At 37.6% G+C, this 16676-nt stretch overlaps 1 protein-coding gene across 1 annotated transcript; it reads right to left on the bottom strand.

Moving 5' to 3' along the window:
- Positions 1-11059: 11059 nt before the first annotated feature.
- Positions 11060-16455, bottom strand: LOC132910368 (homeobox protein engrailed-1a-like). The gene is made up of 2 exons (XM_060966017.1): positions 15128-16455; positions 11060-12370 (listed from the first exon to the last, which is right to left on the bottom strand). Exons 1-2 carry the CDS (start codon positions 15825-15827, stop codon positions 12015-12017), a joined length of 1056 nt encoding a protein of 351 aa, XP_060822000.1. The 5' UTR covers positions 15828-16455; the 3' UTR covers positions 11060-12014.
- Between the last annotated feature and the right edge of the window lie 221 nt (positions 16456-16676).

The following is a 16676-nucleotide window of genomic DNA, read 5'->3' as shown; positions in this document are numbered from 1 at the left end:
AGCCATCGAGCAACCGAGCAATCTGCCTGGATCCTTTGCTCTATTTTTCCAGAAAGATTTAGAGTGTCCAAAAACGAAAGAATCGGTCGATTAATCTGGCTGATCGTAGCGACGACTGATGAACGTTCCGTTTCGTCCTCATTCCTTCTACGAAATTTACACTGTTGCCTTTCGCAATTGAAGAGTTTAGTTTATATGGTAGACGATGTAATTGAGAAAAAATGAAGAATGATTTATGTACTTGAACTTTGTGCTGAATATATCACAGATTTAAATATTGCGAGTGCTGCGATAATTTATTTTGGCTGTTGGGGGTAAAAATTATTGATGAATTTAATTCAATAAAAATTATTAATACGCTAATAAACTTATTAATTTCGCTAAAGAGTTAAATCCTTTGCACGTTTTTTTTTTTTTTTTATTTTTTTTATTTTGGTTATTTTACAATTTGTCCTTGCGGTCATTTGGTAAAGTGTTATATCTTGTTGGTGAAGAATAAAAAAAAATATAAATAAAAAAATAATATAGCATGTGGGCGGCTACCCCCAGCGGGGTGCCAGCTTCGTTTTTTTTTTTCTAAGTTATATCTTTTATGATTGCATGTTTGTAGCTTTATTTTAATTGTTTTTGTCCTTATCAAAATAATAGCAGATTCCTGTAAATCGATCTTTATATCAATTTTGAAGGTATAAGGAAAGCTATTTTCTTACGAAAACCAAATGAAAATTTCTATAGATGCTTCTAACGCAAAACTAAGAATCTCCGCTCCACTTTTGTAGCTCTTACATGAATCATTTACCATTTCTATTTTTCAAACACGTTTTATTTGCCAATATTCTCGCAGAAGCTTGAAACAATTTAACAAATTACTTTACTCTTCTAACACGATCAAAGGAAATATCTCGATGCAGTAGAATACTTAAAAGGATGCTCATGCATTGTGAGGAAAGAACTAAGACGCAAAGGTCCCGAGAGATGACCTGCAAGTATCCTGTATCGATAAATGTCAGAGACGAGAAAAGCGCGTAATGTATTGTCGAAGATCGGCTTGACGAAGCGATTGGTTTCGGTGTATGGATAACCGAAGGGGGCGCAAGCCGAGGGATGCAGTATTAAACCGATGTAAGTGACATTTTACGAACAAAGAGCTTTCTTCTGGCGCGTCGATGTACACGCATGCCAATAAAACGGTTACTACGTCGCTAACTTCCCGTCAAACGATTTTTCCTACTAAGAAAAACAGTCTAGCAACGATGCAACCGGTACCAATGACCTTAACGACGCCCCGTCTCGCCATCTTCGCACCAACATCGCGTTTCCTTAACTTCCCGGTAAATCTTCCTACTAATTTTCGAGTCCTGTACAAAACACGAACGATGTTCTTGCTGGCATAGCCGTCCTTTTCCTATACTTTATGACGAGACAATTACAACCTTTTCTTGAAGTAAGAATTATTTTTACTGAATCGTGTGAATTTAAAATTGAAGTGTGGATAATAAGTTTTTTTTTTTTATATTTTATTTTGGTTATTTTACAATTTGTCCTTATGGACATTTGGTAAAGTGTTATATCTTGTTGGTGAAGAAAAAAAATAAAAATAAAAAATAAATATAGCATGTGGGCGGCTACCCCCAGCGGGGTGCCAGCTTCGTTTTTTTTCTAAGTTATATCTTTTATGTGGATAATAAGTAGACTAGACATTTTAATGCAAGTTCATATTTCTGTGGCGGCAGTCGACCACGGAACTTTCCAACGGTTTCGCGACACAAAGCGCTATACCTTCAAAGCGTAAGGCCGACAAGCCTAATGTACCATCGATATCCCTACGGCTCTTTCGCCGAATATTCGGAAGAATGCATTTGCGGTAACCGTCGCAGACATCTAATAAACGCGTATGCAGTGAGGATATCGAGGGGCAACAAAGGAAGAATCCGTTTGGTTTCGAACCAAAGATTGATGCGAAGTGCGAAAGGTTGTCATAGCGAAGCAAACACAATTAGAGACACGTGATTAGTGACTCTTGATAGTTACATTGTTGACTGTTGCTTGTTAATAGCTTGATAAACATTTTGTTGAAAATGAAGAGTATTTCTTGCAGGCATTTCTATGACGATAATGGAATCTGAATGGAAGTTCCTTTCTTGTACTAAATATTGTAATTAGAATGCAAGTGTTGGAATACAACGATATTACACGTATATTACACTATAATACTTCTCGAGTTAGTGTAAAAATATTAAACACCGAGAAACTGTACTAATTATAAATTAAGATAAGAGAATTCTTCATTATCGTTTTGAAGAATATTTAGGACTGTGTAGGTTGATTGAATAAAAGTGAAGTTTCTAAGAGATGCAACGTCGATTGATCAATTACAATTCAAGTAAGAATACTCTAAGAATATTATATACAGTATATAATATTATACAGTAATATAATTATAATATATACAGTATATACAGTATATAATATTCTTATATAATATTATATAATGATATAATATTATATAAAATATATGTACTAAGTATATTATAAAAATTATATTATATGTCGGAGATGGAAGGACACCGAAGCCTTTCTTTCGGAATGTTTGGGAAAGTCCCCAATACTTTAGTCCAGACTTTTTATTATAGCCGTACTTAAACAATATGTTAGAATACAACGATATTAGACACATAGACACAAATACTCTTACACAGACACCCACACAGGCATTTGAATAGGATACTTACACAGGTCATACTCATTACTGTATAGACAGTGGGGTTCACAGTATTTAAAGGATCATGGGTCATTAGCTAAGTCTAGTCTGAAAGTAACTGGCCAACTATCAACAATTCTTCTATTCGTTGTTAATTATATCACTCACTTATATACATTTGGTTCTATAGTTCTGTTTAATAAACATCACACAGGCATTTGAACAGGACACTTACACAGGTCATACTCATTACTGTATAGACAGTGGGGTTCACAGTACTTAAGGGATCATGGGTCACTATCTACGTCTAGTCTGAGAGTAACTGGCCAACAATCAACAATTTTTACATACGTTGTTAATTCTATCACTTACTTATATACATTTGGTTCTGTAGTTCTGTTTACTAAACATCACACAGGCATTTGAACAGGACACTTACACAGGTCATACTCATTACTGTATAGAGAGTGGGGTTCACAGTACTCAAAGGATCATGGGTCATTAGCTAAGTCTGGTCTGAGAGTAACTGGCCAACTATCAACAATTCTTCTATTCGTTGTTAATTATATCACTCACTTATATACATTTGGTTCTGTAGTTCTGTTTAATAAACATCACACAGGCATTTGAACAGGACACTTACACAGGTCATACTCATTACTGTATAGACAGTGGGGTTCACAGTACTTAAGGGATCATGGGTCACTAGCTACATCTAGTCTGAGAGTAACTGGCCAACTATCAACAATTCTTCTATTCGTTGTTAATTATATCACTCACTTATATACATTTGGTTCTGTAGTTCTGTTTAATAAACATCACACAGGCATTTGAACAGGACACTTACACAGGTCATACTCATTACTGTATAGACAGTGGGGTTCACAGTACTTAAGGGATCATGGGTCACTATCTACGTCTAGTCTGAGAGTAACTGGCCAACAATCAACAATTTTTACATACGTTGTTAATTCTATCACTTACTTATATACATTTGGTTCTGTAGTTCTGTTTACTAAACATCACACAGGCATTTGAACAGGACACTTACACAGGTCATACTCATTACTGTATAGAGAGTGGGGTTCACAGTACTCAAAGGATCATGGGTCATTAGCTAAGTCTAGTCTGAGAGTAACTGGCCAACTATCAACAATTCTTCTATTCGTTGTTAATTATATCACTCGCTTATATACATTTAGTTCTATAGTTCTGTTTAATAAACATCACACAGGCATTTGAACAGGACACTTATACAGGTCATACTCATTACTGTATAGACAGTGGGGTTCACAGTATTTAAAGGATCATGGGTCATTAGCTAAGTCTAGTCTGAGAGTAACTGGCCAACAATCAACAATTTTTACATACGTTGTTAATTATATCACTCGCTTATATACATTTGGTTCTGTAGTTTTGTTTAATAAACATCACACAGGCATTTGAACAGGACACTTATACAGGTCATACTCATTACTGTATAGACAGTGGGGTTCACAATACTTAAGGGATCATGGGTCACTAGCTAAGTCTAGTCTGAGAGTAACTGGCCAACTATCAACAATTCTTCCATTCGTTGTTAATTATGTCACTCACTTATATACATTTGGTTCTGTAGTTCTGTTTAATAAATATCACCGAATATTATTTTAATATTGTGTCTTCCACAGATTATTAATCTTAACTTTAAGACTAAATTCTAACAGCAAGTGTTTATGGACACTTGTATTTTTATGAGCGCAAGTAAAAAGATATGTAGAACCTATATGTAGAATCATCTCAGCCACTAAATAACATTAATGGAATACTATTAGATGTAGCTTATATATTCTGCGAATTTTTTATCTTTGAATTTCCTAAGATTTTTAAACGAATAAACATCCGCAGTCTGATGGCGAGTGATTAAAATTCATCGCCGCAACCGCAATGAATCTCGATCTTTCCTGGTCCAAGGATCTTTTAACGTTGCCGAAGACCACGTGCGTAAGAGAAAAACGTCGCGACTCGTTACGACATAACTCATACGCGGCTCTTTCACGTCCATTGGCGGTGCTTGCGATGAGAGACACGCGTTCACAAAGCCTCTTTCTCTGCTCGTACGGGGTGATCTATTGGCGAGACATCTGCCGCCGTGTCGTCATAGAGACGACGCATTTACGGGCAGCTAAGTGGCCTTTACCCGCGGTTCCCGAAAGCGGCGCGATAAATTTCCCTTCGCCTCTCGCGCGGCCCGCCTTTAATTTGACGGGCCAGGCCTCGTTACACTCGTTAGCAGTCGGACCGAGAGGAAACCGGGTACTAACGTCTCTAGAGTGTGCAGCACGCTTTTGATCCACCGTGAATCCAGGTGATCTCGTAACGCTGCGATTCTTGCCACAGAATTTTCATTCCACGATTAATACTGTTTTGAATACAGTAGATTCCGTTTCAACCAGCCAAATCTTCATTGAGAAGAAGGCAATCGAATAAGAACAAAGCATTTTCTAGCTCGTTCGTAAATACTCATAATATTTATCATAAAGAAAACTAATTTAATGGAACAGTATAATTTTCTCATTTTATTCTGAATATCGAAGTCTGTTGATACAGTCGATTCGATCGAAATAAATAAAATTACATGATCAAATTGTTCTAGAGGAAACGGAGCTGAACTTCAAATCTCAGAATGTTATAGAGTAGAATTATACTATTATTTAGTAGGTATAATTATAGAAAGTCCTCTCTGAAAATCGTAAAAGGTACATACAAATATTATACAAACAAATAATAAGTAGACTTTTTTTATACTAATCATTGCTGTCGATATTCTTTCATTCGAAAATATTACCATTTAGAGATACCATCCCATGGGGTGCGATTAAGCAAAAATCGTATTTGATTTTAAATAGAGAAGCTTGACCTATGAAACTAATTAAAGTTTCGCTCCTTATCATTGTCTGCGTTCGATGCATCGATTCATTGATCCTAATCGCTCAATAGTGTACCATTAATCAGTTTACCATTAATACTAGGAACGAATGAATTTTAGGATCTACAGACAGCGTAAATCCAAGTTAACGTTGTTTCCCAATTTCTGCAGTTAAACCATTGTACCAGAGAAATACCGGAAGTAGCCACGAGCGCAGCCCTTACGTATTCTCTGATATTGTAATAAACATCCTGCTGAGGCGCCATTAATTGTAGATGTTCGCAAGGTGGTCACGAGCCGTGCAAGAAGGTGAAATTTAGTGAGCCACTCTTGGAACCGTAGAGACCCCTAATGGCCATTCCGATGACTATGGTTCTCGACCACAGTGGCAGTTCCCTTCCGCCATCCCTCTGGTCTCCTCCGTAGCCACCCACTCCTCACCCTATCCGCTTCCCCACAGGGTTTCTAACTCGTTTTCTCCACCCTGTACTCGGCCACTCTTGCACTCTGCTATCTCTCTCTGCCGTATATGCAACGGCGTTCCAACAATTACGCATCGTCGCAGTTAAATACAATGGCCAGGACAACGACTCTGTAATTTATCCCCGGTTTGGGCCACCATCCTGTGCGTTCGTTTCACAGCGTTGGAAGAGAACACCGCCAACGCTTCGTTCTTCCCTCTTTCTCCTGCCTCCACTCTTCCTGTGACCGCCTCTGCCAGGTCCTCGCGCCGTTTTGCCCCGCGAACAACTACCAACCCCCACGGTTCTCCGCGCTTAAATTAATGATAATTAATAATGGCGACTTGTATGGACGCCGTTCGTCAGGCTTGAAATACGCGACCTCCGCGGCCTCACTCCCGTCTCGTTAGATATATTGGGAATATTAAAATTAATCTATTTCGCGTGACATCGTAAAATGTTGAAATGACCATTCTGAAAGCTGGAATTGTGTGGAAGTGTATTTTGTATTTTTCTTTTATTTTTATTCGGCTACTCTGTTCCATAAATTTATGATACAATTGATATTTGTCGTTATAAGGTCAAGTCCAGGTTACAGATACCTCGTTTTGTGGCATGAAAACAAACTATTCTGTAATGTAGTGTGTAGTTAATATTTTGTATACTTGCGTTTGGTAAATGAGACGGATGGTCGGTGTTGTAAACTGAAAATGATGATTAGTTAACGAGGCACGAGTTTAATACAATTCGTTAAAAATTAATTGGAAGGATAAGATAAGATAATAATTCGAATAGAGGAATAAGTATGATAAAAGAAAGAGTTTTGTAATAAAATTACGACGATGTTCCTCGCATTTGGTACATAGCAGATAATCGGTAAAATCGAATCTGCCTTTAGTACACGAAAGTAGCGTAGCACGCAATTACGTCGGACAATGCAACGGGTTCGCGATAGAATTACCAATTAGGGATCGTCACGTTCAAATACAATAGCCAACGACGACGACTCAGTAATTTATCCCCGGTTTTGGCTACCATCCGCATACATATCCGTTTCCGTGTACCGGTAGACTGTGTTGTTGTGGATGCTGAACCTCATTGCCACCGATGCGTTCAAATTAATGACAATTAATAACATTCAACTTGTCCCTTTTATTCGACATTAGCTGTTAGACATATAAATTTCCTGCTTGTAGAACCTCAAAAATATTAAACGCTGTTAGCTACTGATGACAAAGGAGTGATACTTACAGTAAAGAAACTAAAAAGAAAATAACGAGAAAAACAAGCCTTTAGTACGCATACGTACTAAATACTTGAATTTAGAGAGTCATTCATTTGCTGTAAATTTAGAATTGTATAAAAAAATTGAAAATTTTTATCACTCTGATAATCCCGATGTATTAAATGTAAGGAATCATTTTCTTTTGCAAAAACAATAAAAAATATTGCAATATAGCATGATTATTCTAATTGAAAATATCACAACATCACACCGGATCATCTCAAATATTTTTATGTCGCAATTTATGGTAAAATGTCCCGAATTTGAAATCTTCGTTATAAAACATCAAACCATTTCCTTTTGCAAAAACAATACAAAACATTGCAATATAGCATGATTATTCTAATTGAAAATATCACAACACCACACTGGATCATCTCACATATTTTTATGTCGCAATTTATGGTAAAATGTCCTGAATTTGAAATCTTCGTTATAAAACATCAAACCATTTTCTTTTGCATAAACAATACAAAATATTGCAATTTAGTATAATTATTCTAATCGAAAATATCACAACAACACATAGGATCATCTGGAATATTTTTATGTCGAAATTTATGGTAAAATGTCCCGAATTTGAAATCCTCGTTATAAAACATCAAACCATTTTCTTTTACAAAAACAGTACAAAATATTGCAATTTAGTATAATTATTCTAATTGAAATATCACAACAACACATAGAATCGTCTGGAATATTTTTATGTCGAAATTTATGGTAAAAAGTCCCGAATTCGAAATCTTTGTTATAAAACATCAAACCATTTTCTTTTGCAAAAACAATACAAAATATTGCAATATAGCATGATTATTCTAATTGAAAATATCACAACACCACACTGGATCATCTGGAATATTTTTATCTCGAAATTTATGGTAAAATGTCCCGAATTCGAAATCTTCGTTATAAAACAATATAAAATATTGCAATTTAGTATAATTATTCTAATTGAAATATCACAACAACACATAGAATCATCTCAAATATTTTTATGTCGCAATTTATGGTAAAAAGTCCCGAATTCGAAATCTTCGTTATAAAACAATACAAAATATTGCAATTTAGTATAATTATTCTAATCGAAAATATCACAACACCACACTGGATCATCTCAAATATTTTTATGTCGAAATTTATAGTAAAATGTCCCGAATTCGAAATCTTCGTTATAAAACAATACAAAATATTGCAATTTAGTATAATTATTCTAATCGAAAATATCACAACAATACATAGGATCATCTCAAATATTTTTATGTCGCAATTTATGGTAAAAAGTCCCGAATTCGAAATCTTCGTTATAAAACAATACAAAATATTGCAATTTAGTATAATTATTCTAATTGAAAATATCACAACAACACATAGGATCATCTCAAATATTTTTATGTCGAAATTTATGGTAAAATGTCCCGAATTCGAAATCTTCGTTATAAAAGAATTGATGAAGAATGACATCGTACGATTAGAGCATTGTACGGGGAGGGCAGCAAAACCGCTATTCAATTTTCCGCGATTCCACGATTTATACGACGCCTTTATCATTATTTGGATCAAAAATTTAAAAATGTTCCTCGCTTTTATTGTTACATTTAAATGACGTAACAGCTTAAAAGCGTATTAGGCAAGTACATTAAGGTTGTGTGTTCTTTTGGGTCTTCCCTTATATTGGAGGTTTTTGTATTGTAATTTATTACCCCACATAAGGGTATATTGCCACTTTATCTAAAACTAAGAGATTGTTTACGTTTATTTCTTTTGTTAAAATGTAACACTACAAAAGGCGAACCGATCGCGGCACGAAATCTTTGAAAGTAATGAAACAGGCAGCGGACGACGTAATAAACGGTAAAATAAAATTATGTATAGTATCCAGGAAATATGATATTTGTAAGAATTCCTTCAAAAGATTTATTGCAAGACATAAAGAATATCCACATAAAGTTTCTTTCGGATATGCATCGGCACAACAAATATTTTATTTATATATTGAACAGGAAAACATTTTAACCGAGTAGCTGTTAGATAGATTTTATTATTTATTTTCATTATAAAATGACGTTAGTAAGATAAGTATAAAGAAATAATGCCAGAGTGTTTAAAAAGATCTTCTTCAGCCTTATGAGTTCCTAGTTTAAACCAAACTGCTCTGACTTACGCGTATTTTTATTTTTCGTTCAAGCCGAATCTCTGTTCTGTATTTTCATTCTTTCGCTTAAGGAATTACGCTTGTAATATTTTCTCTCAATATTGTATATGTAGCGACACATAAGTCATAGGACGAGGCGAAGCGAGAGCGATTCATGTGTTGTGCCTCGGAACACGGACACCGCTTCGACACATGAAATTAACGTTAGTATAAATAAACGGACGCGATCGCGAGCGAGCACTTATTACCGAGCTATTATCCGAGTTATCATACGAATATTACCGAGCTATTATTTGCGAATTAACGGAGTATGCGAGACTTCGAATTATCCGCGAGCATTTTATATTCTATCTTTGCGACTATTTGTACGAGCGTCTATCGACGGTGTTTATAAACTTTTATACCAATAGCTATTCAATTTGTTGCAAATATACTTGGTTGCAACAGCAATCTTTTTCGTTATTATATAAATCCGATCTCCTCTCACATATACGAAAAGAAGTTTACTTAATAAATATTTGTTAATGCGAAAGGAGTTTTTTATATCGACAAAGATTTTACGATAAAAGTTTAGAAAAAGTGAGAGTGTTAACCAACAAACTTAATAAAAATAAAGTATAATGGTATTAAATAATCAAATACCTTAATACAAGAAACAAATATATCTCTATATTGTTATTACAAAATTTTACATAGGTTTATACGAAAAGCGGTAGTTTGAGCCCCATTCTATCCTACGTAAAAATGAAAAAAGGACATTTAGAAAATAATCAGAAACATAACTATCGAGGTTCAAAGACGAACGTTATCAATTAACGTAGAGATGTCTGTAATGAAGAAAAATAGCTTCTAAGGAAGGATAGCGATATTTTAATAGCTTCGAATGTATTAGACATTCTCTAAGGAAGAAAAAATGTACCTTCGTAAATCTGTTCGCGGGCAGCCACGTATGGCAGCTACTAACAGGTGCACATATCGCTTATCCCATGTCGATCGGCAGCGACATGTGCGCGAATGCGTTTGAGCTAGTCGCGCACTGTCATCCTCGCCACGTTCCATTTGTCGGTTGCGCTCGGAATACCGGGTGGCTCGTTAATTTAGGATCAATTATCGCGTCACGCCGCGCCGCACCGTTGCACTGAGAACGAGGCGCGTCCATGGCGCCCATATACACAGACGGCGTCTCTTCCACGATCCGCATACTTTTCGGCCACGTAAATTTTACTAATTGCTCTGGTCCGCTTTCATTTTGAAATCGTTCGACCATAAACGATCCTGTTTTTCCTTTTTTTTTTTTTTTTTAATAATTATCCACTACGTAGAGTGGCGAACTATATTCGAATTCGCATTCCATTAGTCAAGGTGAATATTTATTTAATTAATTATTCCCAGTATTGGAAGAGAAATTTTTCGTCATTATGGAAATAATCTCTCAGATTTCTCTGTCGATCGTTTGAAGTTGTAAAGTAAATCTGAAATCGTGCAAGATATCCAAGGACAGGAGAATAATGTAGAAACAGCTCGCATATATATATACATATACATATACATATATATACACATATATCTATTTAATTCGATTTAATCGGTGGCAACATGTAAGCGGGTTACATAGATTATATCGACCACATATTGTGAGACACCGGTATATATCTACCATATACGCATACTTTCCAAGTCTGTCTACACGAACATGAGATATAAGTATATTTAGGGAAAGATGTATATAAATCCTGTGTAGACTCGTACGATAATTAGGAATATACAGTGTGAGATCGTTTCTGTATTCACGCGACCGTATGCAGCTTCGCACATACACAATAATATAATCTTCGCGCGGCAATTAAGGATTATCTGGTATCATACATATACACATTACGATCACTTGTATTTACAATTATGTACAAGAGAAATAAATAATTTAAGCGTCTAATCGATAAGGATCGTACCGAAGTCAGTGTACTAGAATCGTATCTATGCCGATATACGTACATATAGTCGATAAATATAAAGGTTCAGTCTGCGGCCATACGATCATACGAAAAACGAACGCCGATCTTGCTCCACTTTTCTCTCTCTCTCTCTCTCCCTCTGCCTGTCTTTCTGGTATATAAATCGCTCAAGATTTCACCGTTTCAAGATTCATCGCTGCTGCTACGTCTAAACTAGAGTAGAAAATTATTTGGTAATCGCTTAATGTAGCTATGTAAAGTAGATCAGGATCCTATCGCTCTGACCGACGATAAATATTGTCGTGGACCGTTTAAAATATCTTTAAACACGTGTTTGCTACCTCCGTTTCAGTGAAACTTTTCCGTAAGAAATTCGACGACTTTAGAACACGCAATCGTTTTCGAATCGTCCTTTCCAGACATTTTTAACTACTTCCGTCGGGTTAGAACGTTGGTGTAAAGCGGCGAGCGGATTGTTTCATCGTACAAGTCATCGTACAAGTGAAATTTCTTACGAGTACAACAACAATCTTTTCGACGACACGTTACTCGTCATTAGTGCGAATGATTGCTTCCAGTCACGATTTCCTCGCCGTCCTCGTCAACGGGCACCGTCGAATGATTGTACAGACCTTGGGCCATCAATTGAAGAGCTAGCGGATTTTTCTGGCCGCTGGCCTTCTTGATTTTTGCCCTTTTGTTCTGGAACCAGATCTTGATCTGCGCCTCGTTTAAACCCAGATCTCGAGAGAGCTGCTGCCGTCTTCTCTCGGTTAGGTATCGATTTTCCGTGAATTCCCTCTTCAGCCTAGCCAGTTGCTCCGCGCTGAATGCGGTCCGTGGTCTTTTCTCTTCCGGGGACCCGCTCTTTCCGTTGTTTTGCGATCGTTTCACTCTCCTCGTTCGTGGCCCTGGAACGGAACGGTTAATTGCCGGTTAATTTTAATTCCATTCGATAGAATGATTGTTTTGGATTTTCATTAAGCTATGAGTAAACCATACGAACATCATCGTTTTGCCTTTCTGGAATTTCTAACACCAAACTCGCTCGAGTTACACGCTGCGAATCCTGTTTTAGTAAGCGACGCATTCGCGTTGATTATCAGAAGCTCGCACGTCGAAGAAAGCGGTGATTCGGTGGAGAATGTCGAATAACCTTCCGTTGGACAGATACGTAGAGAGTAACGAAGCAGGAGAGGATAAATTCTTTTTGGACTTTTAGATCGGAGATTAGATTTTTATATCACGTGTAAATTTATCTAGCGATCTAACCTGCTATCCTGTTTTTGTAACATTCAGAAGAATTATTGGAAACACTGCTGGCAGCTATTGAATATTCATAAGACAACTTATCAATAAATACTACATTAACAAGAGAGTGAACTAAAATTCCTAGTGAAACAAATCGTTTAAGCATTTAGATTTCTTTAAAGGAACGGAAATACGTGTTTTCGAAGTTATCCAGCAAAGTTTCTAATGAATTGCCTTCAAACATTTAGCACTCACGTGTTAACTAACCTTTCCCAACTCATTCGTTAATCAAAGATTTCTGCAATCAGAAAGTTGAAGGATAATAAAGACAAATCAATTTCAGTCAAATCAGTGTCAAACCTTACGCTCTTAACACTAGAATTACCCATAGTTAACACGAAGCTATTTTTATCAAAATCAACCAAAATGACTGGTGTTTAAAAAATACCTAATAATAGAATATTTTTATATTTATTGAATGAACGAGGGTTGACACATTGGTAAAATTGTAGAACCAGTTATTTTAACTGCTGTGGTAGTTCCAGCGATCTAGCGATCGATGGGGAATTTACCTCATAGCTGATATCATCATATCGAATGATACGCAGTAAAAATTTTAAAAACGTGTGGCAAGTTGTAGAAAACTAGGAAACTGGCTAATTGGAGGGTTAATCGGACAAGTTAGTTATAATAGTGTTATAAGTAGCCTTTGATATAAGATTATTTTGAGTTTGAATAAATAAAAAACAAAATGAAATTCATTATATTATTCTTTTAATAAAATTGTAAAATTGTAAAATTAGTGTTAAATACAATTTATTCCTAACAGTAGCCAACGAAATAACGTCCAAAAGACGTGTCTAAAATTCGTAAATAAGAACAAATTGTTACCTATATTCAAGAAATTAAAAATTTAAGCTACGAGTTAACTCATTTCCCTACGTTGAATTAAAATTCAAGAATTCCTAAATAGAAAGATTATTAGACATATTCAAAAAGCTAAGATCCCAGTGACGTGTTAATTCACCTTACCATGTTAACATTTACTACAAATCATTCTACTGAAAAGTTCTATGAACCAAGTATCTGCGTATTAACACCAAACATCGTTCCAATAAAATTCCCAAATAAACCAAGTGTTTAACTGAAAAACGCGCGAATGTTAACAAATGAACAGGTGTTTACGTGCTAATATTTAGTTTCACCCAATTGAAACTGTGAAGCAGGGAGAAATAAAAAAATTGTCGAGGCAACTTGTCTTTCAAGTTTAACACATCTTGCTTGCGTCGATTTCCTCAAAGTATCTCAACTAATATCGCTGCAATTCGAGGATACATGCATGCAACGATAAGCACCAGCTAAAATAGCTCGATTAAAATCTAGCATCGGTCATCGATCACTCTTTAGCGTCGAACAGCATTTAATTAACCGCAGAAGCAGCCGGTATCAAGAAACGGAACATCGATCACGATTTACGGTAATTAGTAACCGTGATTATCGGGTGGTAGGGTCGCGGACCACCCTGTTGACTAGATAGAAGTCGCATATCTGGGACACGATGGTCGCAGATAGTAGATCGCGGTTATAGGTTCAGAAGAACCAAGAGTTCTGTGAACTGACACAGGTGGTGTATTCAAAGCGGTACGTTCACCCTGAGCTGAAACTGCAATTATACATAAAGTATGCAGTCCGGTAGTTCGGTACCGATCGGTTCCTTCTGAGACTAGAGTCTAAACTGGTATTTCTTTATAGAGTCCGATCGCGTTACACCGGAGGAGACTGTAATTAGGGGAACTTTATGTAGCGTTTTCCACGACGTGCCGGGAAACGCGCGTTCATTTACATAGAAACTGGTTTGCAGATGTAACGGTCACCGAACGTAAATTGATTAAGCCGATACACAGAGAAATAGTGGTACCAGAGTGGCGAGCTATGGCTAGCTAGCTGCGTTCCTCCGCTTCCGTGATACCCACGATTAACTGAGATATATCTCTCTCGATACAGATTGGGTCGTAGGATCTTGATTAATCTTGCGTATTAATTCCAGTGGGACCACCCTGTCATCTATGAGTTTCGCGTCTCGCGTATGTTAAAGTTATCTATCAATTTTTCTCATACTCGAATCGATATGATCGATGGTAAAATCTTTTATTGTTAACAATATTATTAAATACTATCGTTGCTGATAAGAACTGAACGGACGTACAAAAGTTATTTACGTACATTCTTCTAAATTCTTAGAAATTGTTGGAATTGTAAATTTCGTTTTGGAAAGCCACTCGTGTGAAATCAACGTTGTTACATTTTCTATTTCGATGAAATTATTATGAAAAATATCTTTACAATGCTTATGTATTTTTCTGAGTATGAAAGTTTGTCTTGAAAAAATTCAGATTTTAAATATCTGACAAACCTACCGGACGAAGGTCTGTCCGAGTATCTGGTACAATAAACCCACGCAGGCCAAGGACTCTGTCCGTTGAGTGCAGATTGGTTGGTGGTGGTGGTGTTCGCATTTCCGGCACTGCTGTCTCCACTTAAGGAGTCGCTGCCGATGGTAGAGGACGTGGAACCCAGCGAAGGTGCTCCAGTTACGGAACTTCCGGTGACGGAACTTCTACTACTCGCTAGGCTTTCGAGACTTCCGCTTCTGCTGAGACCAGTGTTCCTCTGAAGGGGTGACGTCAGCCCGCAGTGAGAAGAAAACAGATCCCTTTCTCTGTGCAGGGAAAAATTGCCAGGCTGAGGCCTCGTGGGCGACAATCGATTGGACGACAGAGTCAGATCACGTGGCAAAGAAAGAGGACTGTGACGAGGTATCGGAACTGGAATCGTCGTCGAGTGACCGGGCGTCAAAGCGCTTTGTTTTGGTGTTTTCGTGTTGAGAATTGCCTCTCGTCCAAAATCTGGTCTCAGAATGTTTACCACGCTGAATCTCAACGGTGCCTCGATGTCGTCCTTGTGATCTGGTTGCTGATCCTGGCGAGAAGCCACGTGACTTTCGGGCGAACGCACTCGATGATGGTGATGATGATGATGATGATGATGATGATGATGGCTGCCAATTCCCAGTCGAAGACCGTACGCGGAATCCATCGTCACGAGAGCTACGCTCATCTTTCGATCTTGCGAATCTTCTGTCACGTATACGATTCAAATGTAAATGTCAGCCGTGACAGTTGAACGGTGAAGTTTCAACCGTAACGCTAACCCTCTGTCGTCATATTTGTGAAAGTGCACAGAGCCACACTTGTCGCGTATCTAGTCTGTCAGAGCTCAAAGTTCACTGGTTTAAGACACTGACTCACTGTTTCATATCTCGCTCGTTAAAGTTTCCCTTAGGATCACCGCACGCGTCACTGTACTTTATTCACTGATCATTCATTGATCACATTCGGCCGTTCGTGCGCCACTTACAACGTCTTGAAACTTCTGTTCCCGCGTATTCGTCGGCGGATGTTGCGTGGTATTGCGCGCTCACGTGACAGGCTCATCTAGCCGCAAACATTGTCGCGTCGAACGTTGCTGTTGTCCGAAGCGAGATGAAAGGTTCGACTCTGGATCAGCTCCAAGAGCTGCAAGTCTCCTTAGTATTGGCTTTTCTCGAGGTTTCCGAGGACTCGAGCGAGTGCTGTGACGGGTCTGACTGGCTGTCCATCCGTCGCTCAGTGATGTCTAAACTAGGGGACCTGTGGTCCCTACTTACCGCTTTCCCCTCCGACCCCCTCGTCCCTTCACTCCTCCTACGCCCCAGTCTGGAGTGCAGTGCACTAGACACCCTCGATTGTATCTCTATTAACTCTTCAGTCACAAGCTCCGCCCACTGGCGTAAGTTCTACCCTACTCCCCTCCGTTTGTTCGCCCCCCACCATCAGCAGTGGTACGGAGAGTAGGGAGCTGGAGTTCACTACGATCGATGCCACTGCATCGTTCCAGTCTCGTTTCAACGGCGACCAGATTTTTGTC

The sequence above is a fragment of the Bombus pascuorum genome, chromosome 9 (assembly GCF_905332965.1).
Source record: "Bombus pascuorum chromosome 9, iyBomPasc1.1, whole genome shotgun sequence".
In the NCBI taxonomy this organism is placed as follows: domain Eukaryota; kingdom Metazoa; phylum Arthropoda; class Insecta; order Hymenoptera; family Apidae; genus Bombus; species Bombus pascuorum.
This window is presented reverse-complemented; position numbering and strand designations above follow the sequence as displayed.